The following is a 22,510-nucleotide window of genomic DNA, read 5'->3' as shown; positions in this document are numbered from 1 at the left end:
TGTTATTTAGTGGTTACATGGGTTTATAATAAGCTCACAGACCTGGAAAGTCCCTCAGGTGGGTCTTCACTCGGTGTCTCTGGACCAGCGGAGGGTCCGGGGCCGTCAGCAGCTGAGTCAGCCTGAGTGGAAGCAGCAGGGGCCGGGGGTTTGGCCTCCAGCGAGGGGGTCTCTCTCCTCAGGAGGTCTGGGGCTCCAGAGACAGAGTGGATGATCTGAGCGATGGAGGCCAGAGGAGGGAGCTCTTTGACCGAGGTGGAGGGAGAGGAGGAGGTAGAGGAGGCTGGTTTGGGGAGCAGTGGTTTGAGGCGCTGGGCTCGAGCAGAGTTGTTGAGGGTGGAGAGGGGAGCAGGGGGAAGAGGAGCTGCAGGGGGCAGCTGGTAGCAGCCCAGGTGGGGGTGGGGGTGTAGGGGGGCCAGGGCGGCGGCGCTGCCGGCCTTCTCGTCCTTACACAGAGCGCTCTGCTGCTCCACGATGCTGCTGGCGCTCTGCTCCGTCTTGATCTCCTTGATCTCCTTGCTCTCTGCGTGGGCCTCTCTGCGCTGCCTCTTGCTGGGGATGGACAGGTCGATGGGTTGGTCCATGGCCGAGCAGTCGAAGCTGGGGGAGACGCTCTCCAGTTTGACGCCAGGAGACCCCGCCTGCCTGCCGGGGCCGGTGCCGGTGCCGGTGCCGCGGCCTTTAGCCGAGAAGTCCAGCGGCTGGTCCAGTTCTGTAGGATAAACCACGTTAGCCAGCTCCTCCACCTTCACCGTCTGGATGGGAGCCAGGCCCAACCCGTTGGTAGCAGCTCTGGCAGACGCCACGGTGGTGGCCGGCACGGCCGCCGGCTGCAGCGTGGCGATGTGATCCTCGATCTCCCTCTCCTGCACCTCCGGGTGCTGCTTCAGCAGGTGGTGGATGCAGTTGCGTTTGGCCAGGAAGGCGGCTCCGCAGCGCCGGCACTCGAACGGTTTCCTCTGGCAGCCGTTGTGCGTTCGCAGGTGGATCTGCAGCGCCCGGTAGGTCTTCAGGTCCTCGCCACAGAAGCGGCAGGTGGTCTCGGCCCCGGTGCAGCCCGTCTCCGTGTCTGTGGGGTTGGTGGTGGGAGCGGTGATGGCCGACGGCGCCATGTTGCCTGTAGTGGTGGAGGTGACGTACTTGATGTTCTTCTCGATGTCCTTCCTGGACGTCTTGGCGTGCTTCTTCCTGAGGTGGCGCTCGCAGTTGGCTTTGACGGTGAAGGGGTAGTGACAGACCCGGCAGACGTACGGCCGCTCGCCGCTGTGAGTCCGCAGGTGTCGGATGAGCGTGGCCTTGTCCGGAGCCACGTAGTCGCAGATGTTGCACTGGTGAGGGAGGATGCCCAGGTGGAAGCGCATGTGAGCCTGCAGCACGCCCGAGAAGGAGAACACCTGGTCGCAGAAGCGGCAGGGGAAGGAGCCTTTAGTGGAGCCGGCGCTGCTCCCCCCTTTGGTTCCCGGCTTCCTGCCGCTAAGCCCCGCCTCCTCGTGCACGGCCGTGGTGGCGGCCGGCGGCGAATCGGACATGGGCGTGTGAGCGTCGCCCATGCACTCGGCGTCCATCTGCCCTCCGCTCCCGGCCGAGGAGGAGGAAGAGGAAGGGGTTTTGAAGAGAGTGGGGGTGGGAGGGGGCAGGCTGGGGCTGATGCAGCCCAGCGAGGCCTGCTGGGAGCTCTGGAGGGGGGGGGGAGTGGTGGCTGTGAGGCTGGAGCGAGGGGTGATGGGAGGTTTGGGCTTCAGCGGAGGCATCGCTTTCTGACTCTGGTTTTGACCTGGGGGGGTAAGAGGCAGAGTCAGTGACTGGCTGATGAACTAACAACAAGGAGCTCTGTGGCCTCTTTTAGGGTGAAACAGAAACTGGTGGAGTCGACCTTTCTTCCCATTATTGATTACAGTGTTGTGTTATATGAATGCCTCCGTTCAATGCCTCCACATGCTGGATAGTGTGTATCATGGTGCTCTGAGGTTTATTACAAACTGTGGAGCTCTAACTCATCATTGTGTCTTGTACAGTAAAGTAAATTGGCCATCTTTATATGTGCGCAGGCTCGGTCATTGGTATGTGCTGATTTACAAGGCCATTCAAGATGATTCCATCTTATTTATCATCCCTTCTAATCTTGACTAACAGGGCCGACAGTCTCCGCTCTCAGGACTTTTGTCATTTTACTGTTCCTAAGGTGAGAACAGAAATGGGGAAGAAAGCTTTTAGATTCTCTGCTCCGAGTACATGGAACAGTTTACAGTCAGAGCTCAAACTCCAAAGTCTGGTTGGTATCTCTGAATGTGTTCAAGTCCATGATAAATACCATCACATCCAGGCTTCAGGAGTGAAAATGTTTTACTTGAGTGCAAATGTTTGACTAATCTTGTAAATTCTTTTAACTAATTTTGAAAATTAAATTGTTTTTTGTTTTGTTTGTTTTGTTTGTTTGTTTGTTTTGTGTTTTTAATGAATGTGACTATGTGTTGAAACTATGTGCTGTCATTCTTGGGTCTCTCTTGGATCTCAATGGGACAAACCTGGTTAAATAAAGGTTAGAATAATAATAATAGAAGTGGAGCGACACCCACCTTGACCTCCAGTGAATCCAGGAGCTTTGGCGAGAGGCGGGAGGGTCAGTCCCATCTGATTGGGCGCTGCAGTCGCCACTTTGAGGATTTGCTGGATGTCGGCCAGCTCCATGATCCCGGCTCCCCCCGCCTCGCCGGGTTTGGCCCCGGACAAAGCCGCGCCGGCAGTGGCGGCCCCCCCGTCGGGCTGCAGCAGGAAGCCGGGCGGTAAGGGCAGGGACAGCAGACTGAGGGTCTCCTTCTGGGACAGGCCCTGCAGGGCCGAGGCCTCCAGCAGAGGGATGCTGAGGGCGGCCAGCCCCCCCACACCCAGCCCTAGAGTCAGCCCCAGCCCCCCAGACATGAAGGCTGAGGCCGGCTCCTGGGGGAGGCTGGAGCACGGCGGCTCCACGTGGATCACTTTGATGCTGTCCAGATGGGCCTGGTGGATCTCATCGTCTGTGGGACCAGACTTGACCTGAGGAGGACAGGACTGATCAGAGAGCTGCTGCAGAGCCGAGCTGCAGAGCGGAGCTGCAGAGCGGAGCTGCAGAGCGGAGCTGCTTTCTCCTGCCTGTGCTATCACTGCTGGTTTCAATGCAGATGACACAAAGCTGGATCTCTTCTTCACAACAACCTTTAAAGGGACAACGAGGAGTTTCTCCATCGGCAGAACGAAAAATTCCGCGACAATAAAAAAGTCTCATATTAATGTGGATGAATCTACGTTACCACTTGTTAATGGGCCCATTTTCCATAAATCTATGGTTTTGTCTCTATGGTTATTTTGTTATTATTAGTGGTGGTGGAAAATTGGAAATGCTGGGCGAGCCGACCAGCATTTCTTTACTTTCGGTTTTGTGGCGAGTCATGAGAATAACGCCGCCAAATCTCCGTTTATGGTGGGAACTACGACGGTATGTGATCGTCTTCCAACCTCTGACTTTAATTCTTGATGAATGAAAACATGAGTCTGTCTTGCGCCGGTCAAAGAATTTCACGGTGCGCAGAGGCTCATAAATGTAGTGTGAAAACGCTTTGCTTTCCAAAACTCCTCGTTGTCCCTTTAAGCTTGACACCATTCAGTACTAATACAAACAAAGTGGATGTCAGAACCAGGTGACAAAGCTTACTGTAGAAATGTGTTGAAGGCCGAGTGCTTCCAAGAAGCTGGCCTGCTGTGTTGGCAGGACGTCCTTGTCTCCGTCCTGACTGTCCTCTGCAGCTCGCTGCTCTTCAGCCTCCTCCATGTTCTCCTCTGTGTCAGTGATGGCGGCCTTGTCGGGGTGGGAGGTGGTTTTATGGAGGTCCAGGGCAGAGCGAAGAGGGAACGCCTTGTCACAACTGTCACAGACGAAGCGGTGGAACTTACTGATACAGCGACGGAGGTTTGTCTCACACCAGACCTGGAGGAGGAAACCACAAGGTGGTTAAACACTGAGCCCAGAACGGAGAGCAGAAACACCCACACGGCTCGGTGCTGGATGAATACCTGTGCAATGTGAGCAAACTTCTTGCAGGAGAAGTCGATGAAGGCCAGGTCGTTGAAGCCGGCGGGGATTGAAGGGTTGTTCTGGATGAAGGGCCGGCCGCTGGGGTCCTGAGGGAGGAGCTTGTGAACGCCTGCGTTGTGACGCAGCATACCACGGTGAGTCCGGAAAGAAAGGCAGCAGAAATCACACCTACCAACACAGAATGAGGGAAGCAGGTCAGATTTATATCGCAGTACTCGGCTGCATCACATCAGTCTCTGATTTACTGCACAAACAGACGAGTCAGAATCCACTGAGCCACTCAAACAACCTGCTGGGACACAACTCAAGAACTTTGGTGTCTTTGTATCTTCCCTTTATTTCCACATCTGTTTGCAGATATAGAACTTTCCACTTATTTGATGATTGAGTTACTTAAAGGGATAGTTTAACATGTCTGGCAAATTGTTGAGTAGGTTCATTACAGTAATTGTTGGTGCAAGCTGTTTTTAGATCGGCGGGGCAGAGATGTGAGCTCTGCATGGCGTGCAATACTTTCGCCTTTCCATCATCAAACTCATCAAATACACAATCAAACAACTCCAAAACACTCTGGTGGACAAGTTGTGACCAGCACATTCACCACACGAGTTGTTATCGAGGCAAATACAGCCGGAACTACATTCCAGACACGGCTGCTGGGCAGAGGGATTTTAAAAGTGCAAGTAGTTCCGGGTATAATAGTGCCCAACTTCCTGATTGTTTTCAACTCTGGCAGCCAGTCTACACATGTTCTATGTTCATCCACCGCCAACAAAATAACTCAGTGGACCTTTTGTCCTACATTGTTTTTATATGTACATTTTCAAAATTGCAAAAATGTTTTGAGTTTGATGGCATGTTCAGGCTGGCAAAGAGAAGAGAAGAGGGTCCAACACAACAGGATTCTTGCATCTTTCATTGTCAGCAGATAAATGGGAACAGAGCTGAACCAAACTATTCTCAATGAGGCCACAAGATGGAGACATGTCCCTGTGTGTGTGTGTGTGTGTGTGTCTCTGTGTGTGTGTGTGTTCCTCTGCTGCAGCCAGTTTCAACTGTTTCAACTCTCTAGCTCACTGCTGACTTGTTATCTGTCCCTCCATCCACGACTTCATTAACAGAATGTAGATGATGTAGATGTAGCTGTTGGTCTTTAGTCTGAACAGAGCCTGGAGGTTCAGACTGGGGGGGGGGGGGGCTAGTTCAGAATCAGGTTGGAGTGATGTGTCATTCAAACCTCAACAGGTCTTTTTATTCAAGGGACACACACACACACACACACTCTCTGTGTGTGATAACCTGCTCTTGTTAAGCGCTGAGAGGACAGCTGCTCAGTGTCTGCCACAGTCACACACTCTCTTATCGCATCCTGTTCAAGTGTGTGTGTGTGTGTGTGTGTGTGTGTGTATTTAAGCTGTGTGTAATCCCCAGAGGCGTTCTCAGAGGATTTTTGGTGAGGTGGTGGTTGAGGTGGGGGGGGGGGGGGGGGGCTGAGGGGACGTCCACTGTGGACCATATGTGGACCAGCACTTGTTGAACTCTCCTCCTCCTCCTCCTCCTCCTCCTCCTCCTCCTCCTCCTCCTCCTCCATCACTTTATTACTGTTCTTCTGTTTGAATCATTTACTACAAAACAAAAGCAGTGGGCTCTCATGTTGTCTCCACTTTCTACTTCACTGTGTTTGGAGGCAAAATGTCAGAAATATCTTCCATAGTGCTGTTGCGCTGCTCAGTATCAATCCATTCATCTATGAGTAAATAAATTATATATAATTCAAAAGTAAGGAAAATATAGATTGGCTTTACGCTCTACATGGATTTTTCTTTTTATCATCTTTTAAAACAGATCAACATTAACTAATGTAGCACTTCCATCTCTCCATCCTCCTCTTGGTCACTTAAATTACCTCTCTCTCTTCCTCCATCCTCTCCTCCCTCCATCCCTCCATCCTCTCCTCGTAAGATCCTCTTACAGGCTGATTAGTGAGGATTTACAGCTAAATATTCCTGCTCCTTCTATAATGAGCCGCCTGCCTCTCTTTCTTTCTTTCTTTCTTTCTTTCTTTCTTTCTTTCTTTCTTTCTTTCTTTCTTTCTTTCTTTCTTTCTTTCAGAAACACATGGTCAAGTTGAATTTTTGAACTTTGTGTGTTTATGTGTGATGTGGGGGAGAGTAGAGTGGAGTGGGGCGGGGGTGATGATGGGGGGTTTGTGAGGAGTTTTGCTGCCACGGTGACCGACAGATACTTATTATCCTTTTAGGATGGGTGGGAGGGGGTTGTTATGGCAACGGGACTCAGCCAAGTGTGTCCTGAAACCTCCTCCTCTGTGACATCACATTGTTCTCTCTCTAGCTCACTGCTGACCTGTCATCTGTCCCTCCATCCACGCTCTGACTTTCCTCTTTGAAATGTTTGTGATTAATCACCGAGGATCATCTACTTCTGTCCTGTTTCAACTGGATCACGTGGACAGCTGAATAATGTGTGTGTGAATAAAAAAAATGGAACTGACTAAAAACTGTGTGTGTGTGTGTGTGTACCTGAGTGCGGTGTCAGGGTGTGTGTCCATGTGTGCGTCCAGCTCCAGTCTGGAGCTGCAGGTCTTGAAGCAGAGGGGACAGGGCAGCAGCTCCTCCTCTGACCCACGAGCCACGACCGCCGACTCCTCCGCCACCGTGTCCTCCACCACCTTAACACACACACACACACACACACACACACACACACATCATTATTTCCATCACTCTGTCTGTCTGTAGGGACTGTGAGACATCCTTGTTTCTGGAGAGTTACTGTCATTCCTTCTGAAATGATGTGGACCACAAGAGAAGGAGTTCAATTCCCAGAGACCACAATGAATACACCCCCCCCCCCACCCCCCCCACCATCACCACAGTGTTAATCCTGTCTGAACTGGGCTTTAGTTCTACCTTCTTGCTGGGCGGCTCCTCTCCAGTCTCCTCCTCCGTCCCCTGCCTCCTCTTGACGGACGGACGGCGACGTTTGGTAGGGGAGGGGGGGCTGACAGGAAGCAGACCGCTGGCCGGGTCCTTCTCATGGATTTTCATATGTCTGAAATGCAACAAGAGGAAAGAAATCAAGCTAACTGATTATTTACTCTGCTCAGCAGCTACAAAGCCGTCAACCTTCCATCTCCTTCGTTAACTCAGGCACGTGACAAAGCCCCGTTGGTCAAATGCCAGCACACCAACATCTTATTTACTTGAAAGTGTTTTCATTGGGTTCATGTCAGATGCTTATGAGACAGTATGTAAAGAAGGAGGTGGTGGTTTCTACTGGTCTCTTATATCTGTGCAGATCATTCTGATGTTCAGTATCTGTCAGTGTACTGGTGCTAGTCCGCTTTTGGTTTTGTTTTTTTCTGTCTCTGCTTTTTTTTATGATGGAGCTCAGTTCTCTTGTTGTTTTTAACCACTGCAACAAAAGGAAAAAAAATGTGAATCAGAGCTGTGTCACCTCAAAGCTCAGACTGTGTGTATGTGTGTAATATTGTAGACATGACCAACAAGTGTTTGTGTGCTTTAGTTTAAGTGTTACTAGACGCGTGAGAAAGTGTGCAGGCTGTTTACGTTTCACTATGTTACTGTGTGTGTGTGTGTGTGTGTGTGTGTGTGTGTGTGTGTGTGTGTGTGTGTGTGTGTGTGTGTGTGTGTGTGTGTGTGTGTGTGTGTGTGTGTGTGTGTGTGTGTGTGTGTGTGTGTGTGTGTGTGTGTGTGTGGAAAGGTCATCAAGTTTGCATTTGGTGGCAGCAGCAAGGTGTCGGTTTACAAAAGTTCAAAGATGAGGAGACGAGGAGAGGAGAGGTGGAGAGGGGAGGGAGCATGGCGAGGAGAGGAGAGGGGGCAGAAAGAAAAGAGAGAACATGGGAGGAGAGGAGATAAAGGGGACATGGAAAGGAAGAAACAAAGAAAGGAGAGAGCAGTGGAGATTGGAAAAGGGAAAGGAGAAGGAGAAGGAATGAGGGAAGAGAAGAGGAGGAAAGAAAGGAGGTGAGGAAAGTGGGGTAACCATAAGAAAGAGGAGAGGAGTCCCTGCTATTAATAGGAGCCAACAGGCAGCAGGCAGGATGCCCATAAGAGGTCCTGGCAGACTGACCAGTCAGCACATCTCACACCAGCTGACAGGAAGTGATCTGCTAACCAATGAGGAGGACCCTGGAACTGACCAATCAGAAAGTAGATCATATGCTGACTCAATTCATATATATATATATATATATATATATATATATATATATATATATATATATATATATATATATATATATATATATATATATATATACATACATACAGCGGGGAAAATAAGTATTGAACACGTCAACATTTTTCTCAGAAAATATATTTCTAATAGAGCTATTGACATGAAATTTTCACCAGATGTCGGCATTAACCCAAGTAATGCACACATACAAAGAAATCCGAACATTAATGTCCATAAATTAAGTTATGTGTAATAAAGTGAAATGACACAGGGAATAAGTATTGAACACATGAAGAAAAGGAGGGGCAAAAAGGTATGGAAAGCCAAGAAAGCAGCTGGAGTTTGTCAGTATTTACAATGTAATTCTGTCTCCTATCAGTGCAAAGTAATATCTGCTGGTTTAGTCCTGATTGATGCCTTTTAAAAAGGTTTCTCACCACCAAGGTGTCAGACAAGAAGTATTGCATGGTGGGCAATGGCAAAGAGCTGTCTAAGAGCTGTCTAAAGACCTACACAACCAAAGATTTCAGACAGAAGAGTCAAAACTATATTCAGAAGGGTTCCCTAACAGTCCAGGACACTGGTGGAGAGCTTCAGAAAGACCTGGGATCAGCAGGTACAGTTGTTTCATAGAAAACAATAAGTAATGCACTCAACTGCCATGTCTTGCATGGTGTGCTTGCATGGAGGCCATGGCAGTTGAGTGCATTACTTATTGTTTTCTCTGAAACAACTGTACCTGCTGATCCCAGGTCTTTCTGAAGCTCTCCACCAGTGTCCTGGACTGTTAGGGAACCCTTCTGATTATTGTTTTGACTCCTGTTTTGCAATAGTAAGGTTGTGTAGGTCTTTAGACAGCTCTTAGACAGCCCTTTGCCATTGCCCACCATGCAATACTTATTGTCTGACACCTTGGTGGTGAGAAACCTTTTTAAAAGGCATCAATCAGGACTAAACCAGCAGATATTACTTTGCACTGATAGGAGACAGAATTATATTCTAAATACTGACAAACTCCAGCTGCTTTCTTGGCTTTCCATACCTTTTTGCCCCTCCTTTTCTTCATGTGTTCAATACTTATTCCCTGTGTCATTTCACTTATTACAAATAACTTAATTTATGGACATTAATGTTCGGATTTCTTTGTATGTGTGCATTACTTGGGTTGATGCCAACATCTGGTGAAAATTTCATGTCAATAGCTCTATTAGAAATATATTTTCTGAGAAAAATGTTGATGTGTTCAATACTTATTTTCCCCGCTGTATATATATAGGTTTATATGTGTGTGTGAGAGTGTATACATATACACACACACACACACACACACACACACACACACACGTATGTGTGTGTGTGAATATACCTATATAATTGTACTGATTGTATAAAGTTTGTTGGAACTCCGTTTGCTCTTGTGTTGCAATGGGACACTAATGTTGTGACACTTTTCCTTCAGAAGTGCATGAAGTTGAACCATGGGTCTATAATACATCCATGAGTGGGTCAGTTCCTGTACATCACCACGCGGGGCGCTGTGGAGTCAGTCAGAGCTGTGGGGAGACGGACACCAACACATGTATCTGTGCACACATCAACTATGTGTACGACACTCCAGACGTACGATGAGGAGCAGGGCAGAAGCAAACCCAACGGAGGAGGAAGAAGGAGGAAGTGAGGATGGAGGGAGGTGATGAAGAAGAGGATGTTGTTCACTGTTTCTGGACAAGTTCACTTCAATTCATCCTTCTGACAGAGGCCGCCTCTTCCTCTTCCTCTCCGCTCACATCAAACATGCAACAGGCTGAGAGCCAATCACGGCTCGGCAACCCCCGACTGCCTACAATAGGCTAATAGGATGCTTTGCCATGGCAACCGGGCCCAACGGCCTCTCACCCAGGAGGAGGACTGACGGAGCGCTGACAGAGGGCTGAGGCAGAGCCAGGAGGAGACGTCCTACTTTACGTTCAATCTGACACTTGGGATGAAGTCATTTCCTGTCATTGTTTTCTATCTCCACTTTCAATTATGGATGATGTTGCAGTTAAATGTAGAAAACATGTTTATACAGCTGAACCTTGAGCTTGTAGCATCATGTACTGATTAATGTGCATCTACAATAACTAAATGTCTCACATTTCTTTTGCACATTATCTGTTTCTTAACAGCTCAACAAGTGGCAGCATCCATGTGCATCCGTCCCGTCCTGCACTGTGCAGCAGCTGGATATCTGGATATTTGATGGATGGATTTGTTTTCAACCAAAAACACTGTTCAGTTTCCCTCTGAATCTCACTGCTTCAGTTTGTCAAACATCTGGATGGAAAAAAACATTCTCCCTCCTCAGTTCTTCAACTTTCTCTGTGTGGTTCAGTGAAGCTCTCAGGCCGTTTCACGCCTTCAAGCCATCACACTAAAAACTAGAAGAACTAGTTTCACATTTCAAGGATGCTCGGCTACAAAATGGAGTCCCTCTTACTGGAGTAGAGAACACATTTCCATTTTCTCTGCTGCTGAATCAGAACTTTTGGGCCTATGGGGCGTTTGATTCTCCATCTTTCTAAATTTGTCTCTTTTACTGGCAACAAAACATTTCACATTTTTGCCAAACAAGGATGAGAATTCATCATCACATCTGTTCCTTTCCTCTTTCCATCCATGGCCTACGTCTAACCCTCATCTTCTCTCTTTCTTTTTGTCCCCCCCCCCCCCCCCCCCCCCCCCCTCCTTTCTCGGCCTGTTTGAAGACGGTCGAATAGGAAAATCTTGCGTTTCACATTTCAAAGGATGCTCTGCTGCAAAATGGATTCTCTCTCTCTCTCTCTCTCCCGCCCTCCTCCCCTCCTCCCCCCCCTCCCCCCTCTGCTCCTCTTTTCCACTCTCCATCTGAACAGGCCTCCTCTTTATTTTCCTACAGCCTAAAACCAAGCCTCGCAGAGAGAGGCAGAGAAAAAAACTGGAGCTCAACTTCGACTTTCCTGTTTTACTTCCACTCTCTTGTGCCGTTTGCATTGTAAATGAGCAGGGTGAAGAGGTGCAGAGCTTCATCTGTCCTCATAAACACCTTTCTTCTTTTCACATGTAGAATACACGCAGGATTCTGAGAAAATGACGCAACCAGTTTCCAGGGTGTGTTGATGGAAATCATCATCCAGATTGTGGGCAGCCAGCAGGAGGCCGTGTTATTTCCTCAGTGTGAGTTCAGTTTGTCTTTCAGAGGAGAGACAGGAGAGTCATGCTACTGCAGAGACTCACCCAACCAGACGGGCCGGTTCCAGCTGCAGCAGGATGAGGTGAGAGCAGGAGCCTCCAGCTCAGGCCATGAGAAGTCAGGCCGGCTGCATTCACTCAGCTTCTCTACTAGGGATGGAACGCTTCCCCCAAAAAGCTCCATCCCATTTGTTTGTCTCATCTGGCGTCATGTGTGTATGGATCTACCTGCACCACTAACACAGACGTTGTGTAGTGAAGGGAGTCTCCAGCAGTCTGCTGAGTTGGAGCACGCTGGATTCACTTCCACCTGACGATGACGTTAACAAACTGTGACTATGTGTGAACACTCGTGCTAGCAGCAACATGTCCAATATGTTGGCTCGTCTCCTCAATGTGCCAAACGTGCACTGAGGGTCCGGTAGCAGCCACGCGTCAGAGCGCTCAAGTCAAACTCAACCTGAAGATGAGCTGAGTGCACCTGAACTACACTCCTACTCAATCAGTACGTTTACATGACACTTGAAAAAAACTAATTATTGCCTTAATCCGACTATAACTGGACAACTGAAGTGCATGTAAACACCTTACAGTAGTCCGACTGAAATCGGAGTTGGAGAACTCTGATTAAGACACCCAGATAATGCGATTGGAATTCGATTTTCTCCGTCATGTATACACCTTAGTCGGACTGAAGCTGTAATGTGTGCATGCTCCACAACAGTAGAGATGGCACAAAGTGGAGCAGAGAAGAGAAGCCGCCCGAACCCGGCAAAGTAAAGAAAAAAACCCAACATCAGCACCGATTCAATGCATTTCACACAGCGCGACCTGCAAGGGTGTTTTATTATATTTATATTATAAAAAAGGAAGCCCGTAGCCTATTCTCAGCACGCATCCAGCCCAGACTGACGTGTCTGGTTGGGAACTGCAGTTGAGAATTTATTATTAAGCTTATAAGTTGTTTATATTCAGTTTTTTTTTACGAGGTGACAGAAAAGTCAACAGGACAGGCGGCGTATTAACCTGCTGAAACAACGGGTGACGCCGCATGAGGGGGCGATGGACCCCGTCAGTTATTCAATTTTCTCAGTTGCATGTATATTGAGACAAGGACAGAAGTCCGACTTGACGCCAAAATCGAATTTTGAGCCTAGCTGGATGAAGCTCTGCATGTAAACGTAGTGACTGGAACTGAGTGTATGTGTTGATGACCCTGCAGAATCACAAGGTCTGCTGCTTCAGTCCTCTCACTGCAGCTATTACCACATGTTCTATCATATCACACAATTAGAATTCTATACAACTATTACTGTATACAATCTATATAGACACAAATAACCATCTATATAGGCAGGGTGCATTCATATGTTATGCTTATGTATGATATTTCAAAACAAAACACACACACATGTTCCAAACTGAAAGTGTGAACCCAAAGCCGTGGTATGATCCAACAGTCATGGTTGTGCTTTTTCTCATCCAATGACAGGTGATGAGATGTTTATGGGTTGTAGTCATTTTAGCTTTCAGTCATTGTAAACTTGTTGCATCAGATCTGTTTGTCTAAATGTTTCTCAGTTTGAGCTGCTTTTAGTCATGTTATTGTTGTTATAGCATGGGAGTTGAGGGCAAAGACAGTTTTCCATTCAGTTAATAATTATTTACCAGAGGTTGTGCTGCCAAACACCAAAAACTGTGATCCCAAACACAAACAGAGGAAAAATACAGAGGAAAGTGCAGTGACATAGAGCAGATGTCTGTCTCTGTCCGTCCTCAGCCTACAGTCATTCCTTCCTTCCCACACCTCCTCATACCAGCTCCATGAGACTGAGACTGAGGACTCAGAGAAAAGAGGGAGGCGGCAGGAAACCTTCAGCTTTCTGCATCACAACAACTTGGATTGGCTGCACATCTCAACACCGACACTCCACTAAACCAACCAACTGTGCTGTTGCCTTTTACTTTTCTTCTTTAGCCACTGTTTTGCATCCACTAGTTTGTATCCATCTGACAGCTGTGACATCACCACAAGGTACTACAGTGCAAACCTTTCTGCACCTATAGTCTGTCACAACCATTAGAATTACAATTCTCATTTTCTCTCTTTTATTATGCGGTCATATGTATGTAACTACACTGTTACTATTGCACAAAATGTCAACTGGAATGACTGAATTCTTGGTTTCTTATTGCAACTTTCAATAAAGTTAAGAAGAAAAAAAACCTTTCTGCACCTAAACTTAACGCAGTTTAAACACACAAAACGTATGTGATAGAAGAAATCAACAGAGCATCCAAATAATAATAAACAAGGATCTGTAACAAGCTCCAACACTGAGTGTTGTCAGTGTTTTCACAGTATTGATTTAGAACCTGGACCTGCTTTAGTAACACTAGATATCTGAAGCAAATTAATGTTCATTGTCTTTATAGCAGGTTAAGATTATGTGTGGCTTCTCTCCTGGATGGAAATACAGAAACATAAACTCAAAATAATAGAATATTAAAATATGAATGAAAACAGAATTAGAATAAAGTAAATGATTTAAGACTCTTATTTACAAAAAATTACAAACTGTTCAGTAGTTTGATATATTGTCTTGTTTTCTTTATTTTTTTAATTAATAAATAAAAAGTTTTCACTTTAAAAGTCTTGGAGCCTCCATTTATAGTTAAGAATTTAGTAATACGAAAAAATATTAAAATGAGCTTGTTGGTGGTTGAAAAATACTGATCATGAGGAAAAGACAGAACAACTGAAAGCAACACGGATGCAAGAGATCTACTGATCTACTGCGCTAACAGGTGGCTGCTCATCACTGGACGTTTCTGTCACATCTCTGATTGGTCAACCATGAAACCTGCTGTCGTGAAAATGCAAGGTCACCAGCAAACAGCAGCTCAGAAGGTCAGACTGAGACAAGAATGAATGTGCAGACTGAGTAGAGGGGAAGACACAGCGCTGCAGGGACCGTTGGACGTGATGGGGGAGTCTGGACTCTACTGATAAATGACTGGGCGTTGTTCTGTGTGTGGGGGTGGGCATGTGAGAGATGGAGGGTATGGTTTAAAGATGTCTTCCCACTTCCTGTAACCCCCCCCCCCCCCCACACACACACACACACTCCCTCTCCCACACACAGAGTCTGGGTTTTGTGCGCCATCATGGTTGACTGGGGACCGAGTTAAACACTAACTTCCTCTGCCCGAGGTTATATGGTGTGTACATGTGTGTGTGTGTGTGTGTGTGTGTGTGTGTGTGTGTGTGTGTGTGTGTGTGTGTGTGTGTGTGTGTGTGTGTGTGTGTGTGTGTGTGTGTGTGTGTGTGTGTGTGAGAGTGAGAGAGTTCAGTGGGTACAGACTAATATGGGGTGGGGTTGGACTATTTACTGTGAACAGTTGAGTACTAAACCTCTGCAGCAGCTGTTCTGGGTTCTTGTATCTGATCCTTCAGCAGCATGTAATAGGACAGTGAGTGTGTCAGGGTGTGCTGTACCTGTGCATGTTGCCGTTGGTGGTGAAGGTCTGTCCACAGACGCTACACTTATAGGGCCTCTCCCCGCTGTGGACCAGCATGTGTCTGTCCAGCGACGACGCTGAGCTCAGACACTTCCCACAGATGCTGCAGGAGTGATCCGTGGCTCCGGTGTCGGCGTTGTGCTGCGGGACCAAGGCACACATCAACTCACAGCAGCTACACACACACACACACCACTACTACTGCTGCTGCTGCTGCTGCTGCTGCTGAGACCGACCATCAGAGTGCATGGTTCAGTCGACAGCGTCGACCACTACCTCTCTGATCAGAAAGATTCAGCTTCACTCGTTCAAGTGTTAGGACCCATTTGTTAAAGCTCAACTGAAAAGTGACTTTTTCTCTGTTTCTCTTTTAAGAAAAGTTGTTGGTAACAGAATCTTTTTTTTATTTAACAGGTTATAAAAAAAACCTGTTGAGATTGTGATTTAATTAAGGCAAGGCAAGGCAATTTTATTTGTATAGCCTGTTTTTACAAACAGTTTGTCTCAAAGGGCTTTACATGGCATCGTAACAACATCCTCTGTCCTTAGACCCTCACATCCACTGAGGGAAAACTCCATAGAAAACCCTTTTAACAGGGAAAAATTGGAGGAACCTCAGGGTGGACAGACATGATATAGATGTTGTTACAGACAAGAAAACAAAATATTAATGAATTCATTTAAAAAGGGCGACCTGGCCAAGATGGCAGCAGCACACATCGTCAACAAACATTCATAAAATACAAATACATTACAATAAATAGGGCCACAAATAAATGGAAGTAAAAACAAAGTGCAAGGAGCAAGAGAGTGGTGGTGGCAGAGGCAGCGTCCAGCTGCTTGTCATGGTCCGAGCTGTGGTCACAGTTGTAAAGGCAGCAAAAAGAGAAATAGCAACACTAACTAAAGCAGTCATTTACCTGTCTGATGTGCATGGTGAGCTGGTGTTGTGTTCCACAGTCCTTGTCACACAGTGGACAGATAAAAGCTGAGCTGTCGTCTTTGGTGTCCTGTAAAACAAACACACACACACACACACATCTACTTACAAAATCATGTTGTTTGATAAACTGAAATTCCATCATCACAAAAGACAGACTGAAATGTGATGAAATAATCACTTTATGTTGGTACATGATGCAGTCACACAGTGTTTATGGGGCACAGAGCCTGAGCAAGTGAACTACACACACACACACACACACACACACACACACACACACACACACACACACACACACACACACACACACACACACACACACACACACACACACACACACACACACACACACACACACACACACACACACACACACACACACACACACACACACACACACACACACACACACACACACACACACACACACACACACACACACACACCTCCAGATTTATCACTGGTGACAAAAACTACAAGGCATAATTGTTTACTCAATGGAAAAACTCCTTGTTATTATCTCTTTCTAAAGGCATGTTAGCAGAGCTTGGTCCTGTCTCTGGGCTGACCAGGCACCGCTGGACATCCTCACATCCAAGGCTCCATGTCCTAGACATTCAGAGTGAGTTAGGACAAACAGCTTTCTGTGGAACACTCTTGAAAAGGCTTTCAGGACAACCTCTTCAGTTCCCTTCACACCATTTACATTTTGTCACTTTGAGTGTATATCACTGCTTTACACATTGATACATTGTGTAGGAATTACTCCCATCTAGAGTTGTGGTTGTATATCTCAAGCAACTCAGTCATATTTTTCATGCTGCATTCACGTGAAATTGGGCAGACGGCAGACGGACGACAGCCGCTGCACGTAACGGCATAAACAAGCCTCTATGTAAACAAGTGGTCGTCAGCACGAGGCAAAACAATACACGTGACAATATGTTGTCATGGCGATGTGGTATTGTTTTACCATCTTTCTCTGGACTTCTGTGACTAAAATGACATCTGGTTTGTTAGCGACGGCCGTCTGCCCGACTGCAGGTGAATGCAGCATCAGTGTAACGCTCCATTCCTCGAACGAAATAATCGATTTTTGTGACTAGATAACAGGAGAAGTTACACAATGTCCCTTTAAAACTTTATTCTTCTTATGGCATTAATATTCGGCACATTATTTTCATAAAAATGTTACATTTATTGTGTTTATACATGTATTGTTTTTACTGTATTGATTTCTTTATGTTGTTGTGACCTCGGCACCACTGCAAATAGGGTTATGTTTTCTGAGGATTTAAATTAATGAATAATAAAGATTTATTGTGAGTCATATCATGATCCCAACATCGATTTATTGTGAGTCATATCATGATCACAACATTGACCAGTGTGATCACTCATTGTATCATCCAGAGCCAACAAAAACCACAGCGCTGCACCACTGTGTAAACAGACATTTGGGGAAAAGGTGTGAGATTCTATTGTTCTGATTCATCTCAGCCTTTCTATTGGTTGAGATGAATAAAACGTTGAATCTCAGCTGACTCACTGTTTCAGTTCACACACTGACAGATGACTCAAAGCCGTGTCCAGGTGTGTTTTGTTGCAGCCTCAGTTTGAACTGATGTCAGCTGATCTCGGTAAAACTACCCGAGTCTGCTCTACTGCACCCACTCAGCAACACACACACACACACACACACACACACACACACACACACACACACACACACACACACACACACACACACACACACACACACACACACACACACACACACACACACACACACACACACACACACACACACACACACACACACACACACACTTTTCTTTTCCTGTTTCCGCTACAGGAAGTGGTGAGGCGGCGAGGAATGCTGCAGTAACATGATGGAAGACAATAGAGGAAGAAAATGAGGAGAACAAGGGAGGAGACGAAACAAGGAGAAGAAATAAGGAAAGAAGACAAGGAGATACAAGACAGGGAGAAGAGAGGAAAATGAATAGTAAAACAAGTGTAAACAAGGATAGGGAGGATGAAGAACAAGGAACAAAGAGAGGATACAGGGGGAAAGGACAAGAAGAGGAGAGAAGAAAATAGCAAACCATGAAAGGGAACAAGGAGTGTACACAAGGAAAGGAGAGGGAATAAGGAGAATAAACAAGGAGAGGAAATAAGGAGAAGGATAGGAAAAGCAAGAGAAGACAAAGAGTAGAGGAGAGAGGAGAGGAGAGGAAACTGTGAAAGGAAAAAATGAGTGTAAATAGGAAAGGATAGTGAAGAAGGAGAAGAAAGAAAACACAAAAAGGAGAGGAGAGAGTAAGGACATGAGGAGAGGAGATGAGGCAGCAAAGAAGACAAGAATAAAAAGTGAAAGTGAATGGAAACCAGAGCTGAAGAAGTGATTTGATTGGATTCTGCTGCCCTAACCCTTCTGGACCAATCAGAGCCAGAGGAGGGTCAGTGTTTCTTCTGTTCAGAGCCACCTCTGCAGTAACTTCACACACACACACACACACACACACACACACCTTATCTAACCATCTTTGCTGTGGTCACATGTATGTGTCCATGCTGTGAACAATCCCTCATGTGTTCATCTGTGTAAACTGTCATCACTGTCACTCAGCAGCAGCAACGCAGCTTCTCATGAAACTTCTCCATTTGCTGTGCAGCGCGGCTGCTGCCACACAGGAAGTGATGCGTCTCCTGTGTCTGGCTTGTTTGGAATAAACAGAAGAGGAAGAAGAAGTGGGGTGTGTGAGAGCGAGAGAGAGCGGCTCAAACATGGCTGAGCAGCCGAGGACAGCACACAGACATGGCCCGCCCACAGCCTCTGATTGACAGCTGCTGTCTGGGGATCTCTTAAAGATAAACATGGTGGTTAAACGCAGCATCAAAGAGTGTGTGTGTGTGTGTGTGTGTGTGTGTGTGTGTGTGTGTGTGTGTGTGTGTGTGTGTGTGTGTGTGGGGTTTTGTGTACCTGGGTTTTTCGTGCGTTGCGGCTGGGTGGGGCTCTCATGGCTGCCGTGATGGACTTGCTCGGGGAGGGGCTTTAAGAAGAGAAGATGATGTTGATAAAACTGTCACTCAGGACTTTTGTTGCATGATCAAAATGCCGTCATTTAAACTGTTACAATCCTGAAACCTGTGAAAATACTACATCTTTAGATTTAATGTACAGACCAGCTTACTGGGCAAGAGGTTGGTATCGTTTTGGTGGTAACAATAAAAATAATAATCAGAAATTCTAAAGAGTATTACAACATTAAGAGCTAGAAATAAAGCAACAAAATTAGACACCAACAATAAATGAAGATTAAATGCAACTGAATTACAACAGTAAATGAATGAAAAGTCTGTATGGATTATCCATGGAGACACAGATACATGGGCCATAAAACACCATGCCAAAACTGAATACATTCAAATATCACCAAAGAGAACAAAAATAAGGCTTCAAACATAACAACATGTGTCTGGAACACTGAAGGCTCTGAAGCTACAGCCCAACATGTTTGGTCCAATCACAACCAGAGGAACCGACGACTCTCTGGCAGCAACAGACTGGTGAGTTTCTACTCAGGTGGTCCAGCAGGTGGACATTCTGGGGTAGATGGTTGGTTCTGCTCCGTTCTTCAGCCTTTGCCTTTTATCAGTGAAGCCCATGTTTTGGAGCCGTTTTTGAAAACACTCGGCTGAAGAATGCAGAGGCAGCTGGTGAGCTTCACTTCCTTTACATCTCTGTGTTTTACAAAAGCTCTCTGCTTCTTCCTCCTCATTATCTTTTTGAACCGTTGGTACCGTCACAACCACTCAGAGACGAGGTAGAGCTGACTACAGGTTAATGATGTAATTCAGAACCACTGAGCTCAGTGGTTTTTTCTACAGGAGCAGTTCTGTGATACATTGATGGTTCTGTGTGGGATCATTTTAAACTAAACCTCTCTGAGTCCAGATGTTTTATTTTCTATTATTATAAAGTGGGGGGCAGTGATGTAAGGCACCTGATGTTTACATCAAATAGATAAAAACCTAAAAACATAATTAAGATGAAAGGGTCAGTGGTCACCTTGGAGACGGCCCGGCCGAGGAGTTGGCTGAGGTGACTGCACTCTCTCCTTCTCCGTCTCCTGCACCGTTAATGGTCCCTGCTGCCGACATCACTGTCGACATCATGGCATTAATGGAGGACAGGTCTCCGCCTCCTTCAGCTCCTATGACTCCTCGTCCTCCTCCTCCTCCTCCTCGGTCTCCGTTCTGTAGCTTCTCTCCTCCGCTCGCTGCTGCCTCCACAACTCCGTTCACTGCTCCTGGACGAGTGAAGATTTCATGCATCATGAAACTTTAGAGTTTTTGTGGCTATGATAACCAAAACAGGGATAGTTCAACATTTTGGCATATTGGCCCATTGCCATTGGCCCATTGCCATAATCCCTATAGTCATAGCAGTAGGTTCGTTACCTTTAATTGTCGGTGCAAGCTATTTCTAGAACGGCGGAGCAGAACCGCCAGCTGCTCAGAGCTACGCTACGGAGGCTGAGCTCACAGCTCATAAAGGTAATGAACCTACTGCTATGATTATAGGGATTATGGCAAAGGGCCAATTTGCCAAATGTTGAACTATCCCTTTAAGAGAAAATGCAATTTACTACTCTGGACAAGCTTTTTCGTGTACCTTGGAGGTTATTGTGCTTCTTCTCCTCTGTAAGCTCCGCCTCCTCCTCGTTTATCTCAGTGTTGGCTCCTCCCCCTTCTTGCTTTTCTTCCATGGAGTTTTCCATGACTGCTGAAATGTGAAAAAACAACACACATTTAAGAAATATGGTTACAGCAGAGCAGTGACACCAAACTCCATTCAGAAATCTGAATGTTTTTCCAGCGTATCCAACAGCTGTGAAGCACTTCCAACCCTAGCACAGTTGGATACCTGCCAGCTCCATCAGTTAATGTGACAACAACTCAAACAAACATTCTACTACGTTGCAGTGTGTGTGGGTCAAAGGAAAATGTGAAAATATCAAAGCAGAATTAACAAGGTTCAACTTGCCAAAGTCCTACTGTGACCTTCACTACAGACCGGCTGCTGGTGAATCTTGAGAGGCCTTAACTCATCTGCTGTGTGTGTCAACTGAGGACACATTAAACGAGCAGGTTTTTCACTGGAGGCTGGTGTGTGAAGGTTGAAGGTTAACTTAAATTAGAATCACAAAGGGACTCTGAAGGTCGGCCGGTAGCTCGGCTTCATTTCCTACTCTACATTTAACTACTCTATTTGGATTTATGTTTTTATTTTACATTAATCCATTTAGATAGAATCTGGGGTGAAGGTTTTATAAAGAGCAGGGAAAGTAAAAACAGATTGTGGATTCAAAAATGATAAGGAAAAAAAAAAATCAGACCAGAATCTGGTTGTTTACAAAAGGAAGTCTCATAGAAGTCCTTCAAGCCAGATCATTCCAGCACTTTCCACACATTCTCAGGATCATAAACACAGTCTTGTTGCCCACAGCTCCCTCATTACAGCATCTTCATCTGCATGTTTCTGACAGTACAGACACTGAATGTGAGAGTGGTGGCCGTGACCTTTGAGCTATAAGAGCAGCTCTGGCTCAGCGCTGACGGGACCAGAGCAATAAAAATGTGGAGCGTCAGCGTACAGTCCTCACCTGCCTCCAGCATGGAAGAGACACAGAGAGAGGAGATGCATGACACCAACACCGCAGAAATAAGTAGAAGAAAAGCATTGGACTGTGGGTAAATGGATGTGAAAGATGGAGGATGATGGAAGAGAGAGGGAGGAGAAGAACTGAGGGGTTTTCTGAGGAGAAGAGAGCAGAAGAAGAGAGGTAATTGCCATTTCCTGTTTGGCAGCCCCCCACAGGAAGACGCTGGCCACTTCCTCCTCCAGCTCAGAGAGAGAGAAAAAGGCCGCGTGTGTGTTTGTGTGTGTGTGTGTGTGTGTGTGTGTGTGTGTGTGTGTGTGTGTGTGTGTGTGTGTGTGTGTGTGTGTGTGTGTGTGTGTGTCGGAGGGTGGGAGAGGGTGTTTGACATTCCTCGTTCAAAGCAAAAAGAAGGAAGCGAGAGGCAGCACAGACACATGCATGGAGAGAAAGCTTTAAAATGATGAGCAGTTGAATGGAGTTCAGTTCAGATGGAAGCCTGTGAATATTCTCATCGTTATCCCCAAAGAAATTTAAATCAAATGCAACTGGACTTGGTTATTTGTTCAGATGGAACAAATAAATCAGAGCTCATCAGTTTGTTACTTTAGGAGCAGCAGCTGCAAGTTTAAACTGATTTAACCAAGAACAGAAACTAAGTGAGAGGTAAATAAAAGAATTAGAAAGTAAAAATATAAAAACATCAAGTCTGAACCATGACATCTAACAGTGGACATACACACATTGTTCATCTGTTTCAACATTTCAATAGGGTCCAAAACTTTTTCAGGCCTTTTCTTATTTCATGTGTGATTACCTCCTCTAATCAGAACCAGTTTGGAATTAAAAACAGTAAAAACCAGAAGCTCATAAGCT

At 46.2% G+C, this 22,510-nt stretch overlaps 1 protein-coding gene across 2 annotated transcripts in view; it reads right to left on the bottom strand.

Moving 5' to 3' along the window:
* The window catches only part of rreb1a (ras responsive element binding protein 1a), a 70,913-nt gene that overhangs the window by 9,330 nt on the left and 39,073 nt on the right, over positions 1-22,510 (bottom strand). For both annotated transcript variants that reach the window (XM_083995805.1, XM_083995804.1), the window contains 11 exons: positions 20,650-20,760; positions 20,044-20,284; positions 18,955-19,024; positions 15,946-16,035; positions 15,003-15,166; positions 7,000-7,141; positions 6,610-6,758; positions 4,048-4,237; positions 3,689-3,961; positions 2,577-3,033; positions 43-1,774 (listed from right to left, as the gene is read on the bottom strand). In XM_083995805.1, coding sequence (XP_083851931.1) covers positions 43-1,774; positions 2,577-3,033; positions 3,689-3,961; positions 4,048-4,237; positions 6,610-6,758; positions 7,000-7,141; positions 15,003-15,166; positions 15,946-16,035; positions 18,955-19,024; positions 20,044-20,284; positions 20,650-20,755 — 3,614 coding nt within the window. In that variant the 5' untranslated portion in view covers positions 20,756-20,760. The remainder of the gene's footprint in view (positions 1-42; positions 1,775-2,576; positions 3,034-3,688; positions 3,962-4,047; positions 4,238-6,609; positions 6,759-6,999; positions 7,142-15,002; positions 15,167-15,945; positions 16,036-18,954; positions 19,025-20,043; positions 20,285-20,649; positions 20,761-22,510) is intronic.

This window comes from Trachurus trachurus (assembly GCF_905171665.1).
Source record: "Trachurus trachurus genome assembly, chromosome: 20".
NCBI classification, from domain to species: domain Eukaryota; kingdom Metazoa; phylum Chordata; class Actinopteri; order Carangiformes; family Carangidae; genus Trachurus; species Trachurus trachurus.
This window is presented reverse-complemented; position numbering and strand designations above follow the sequence as displayed.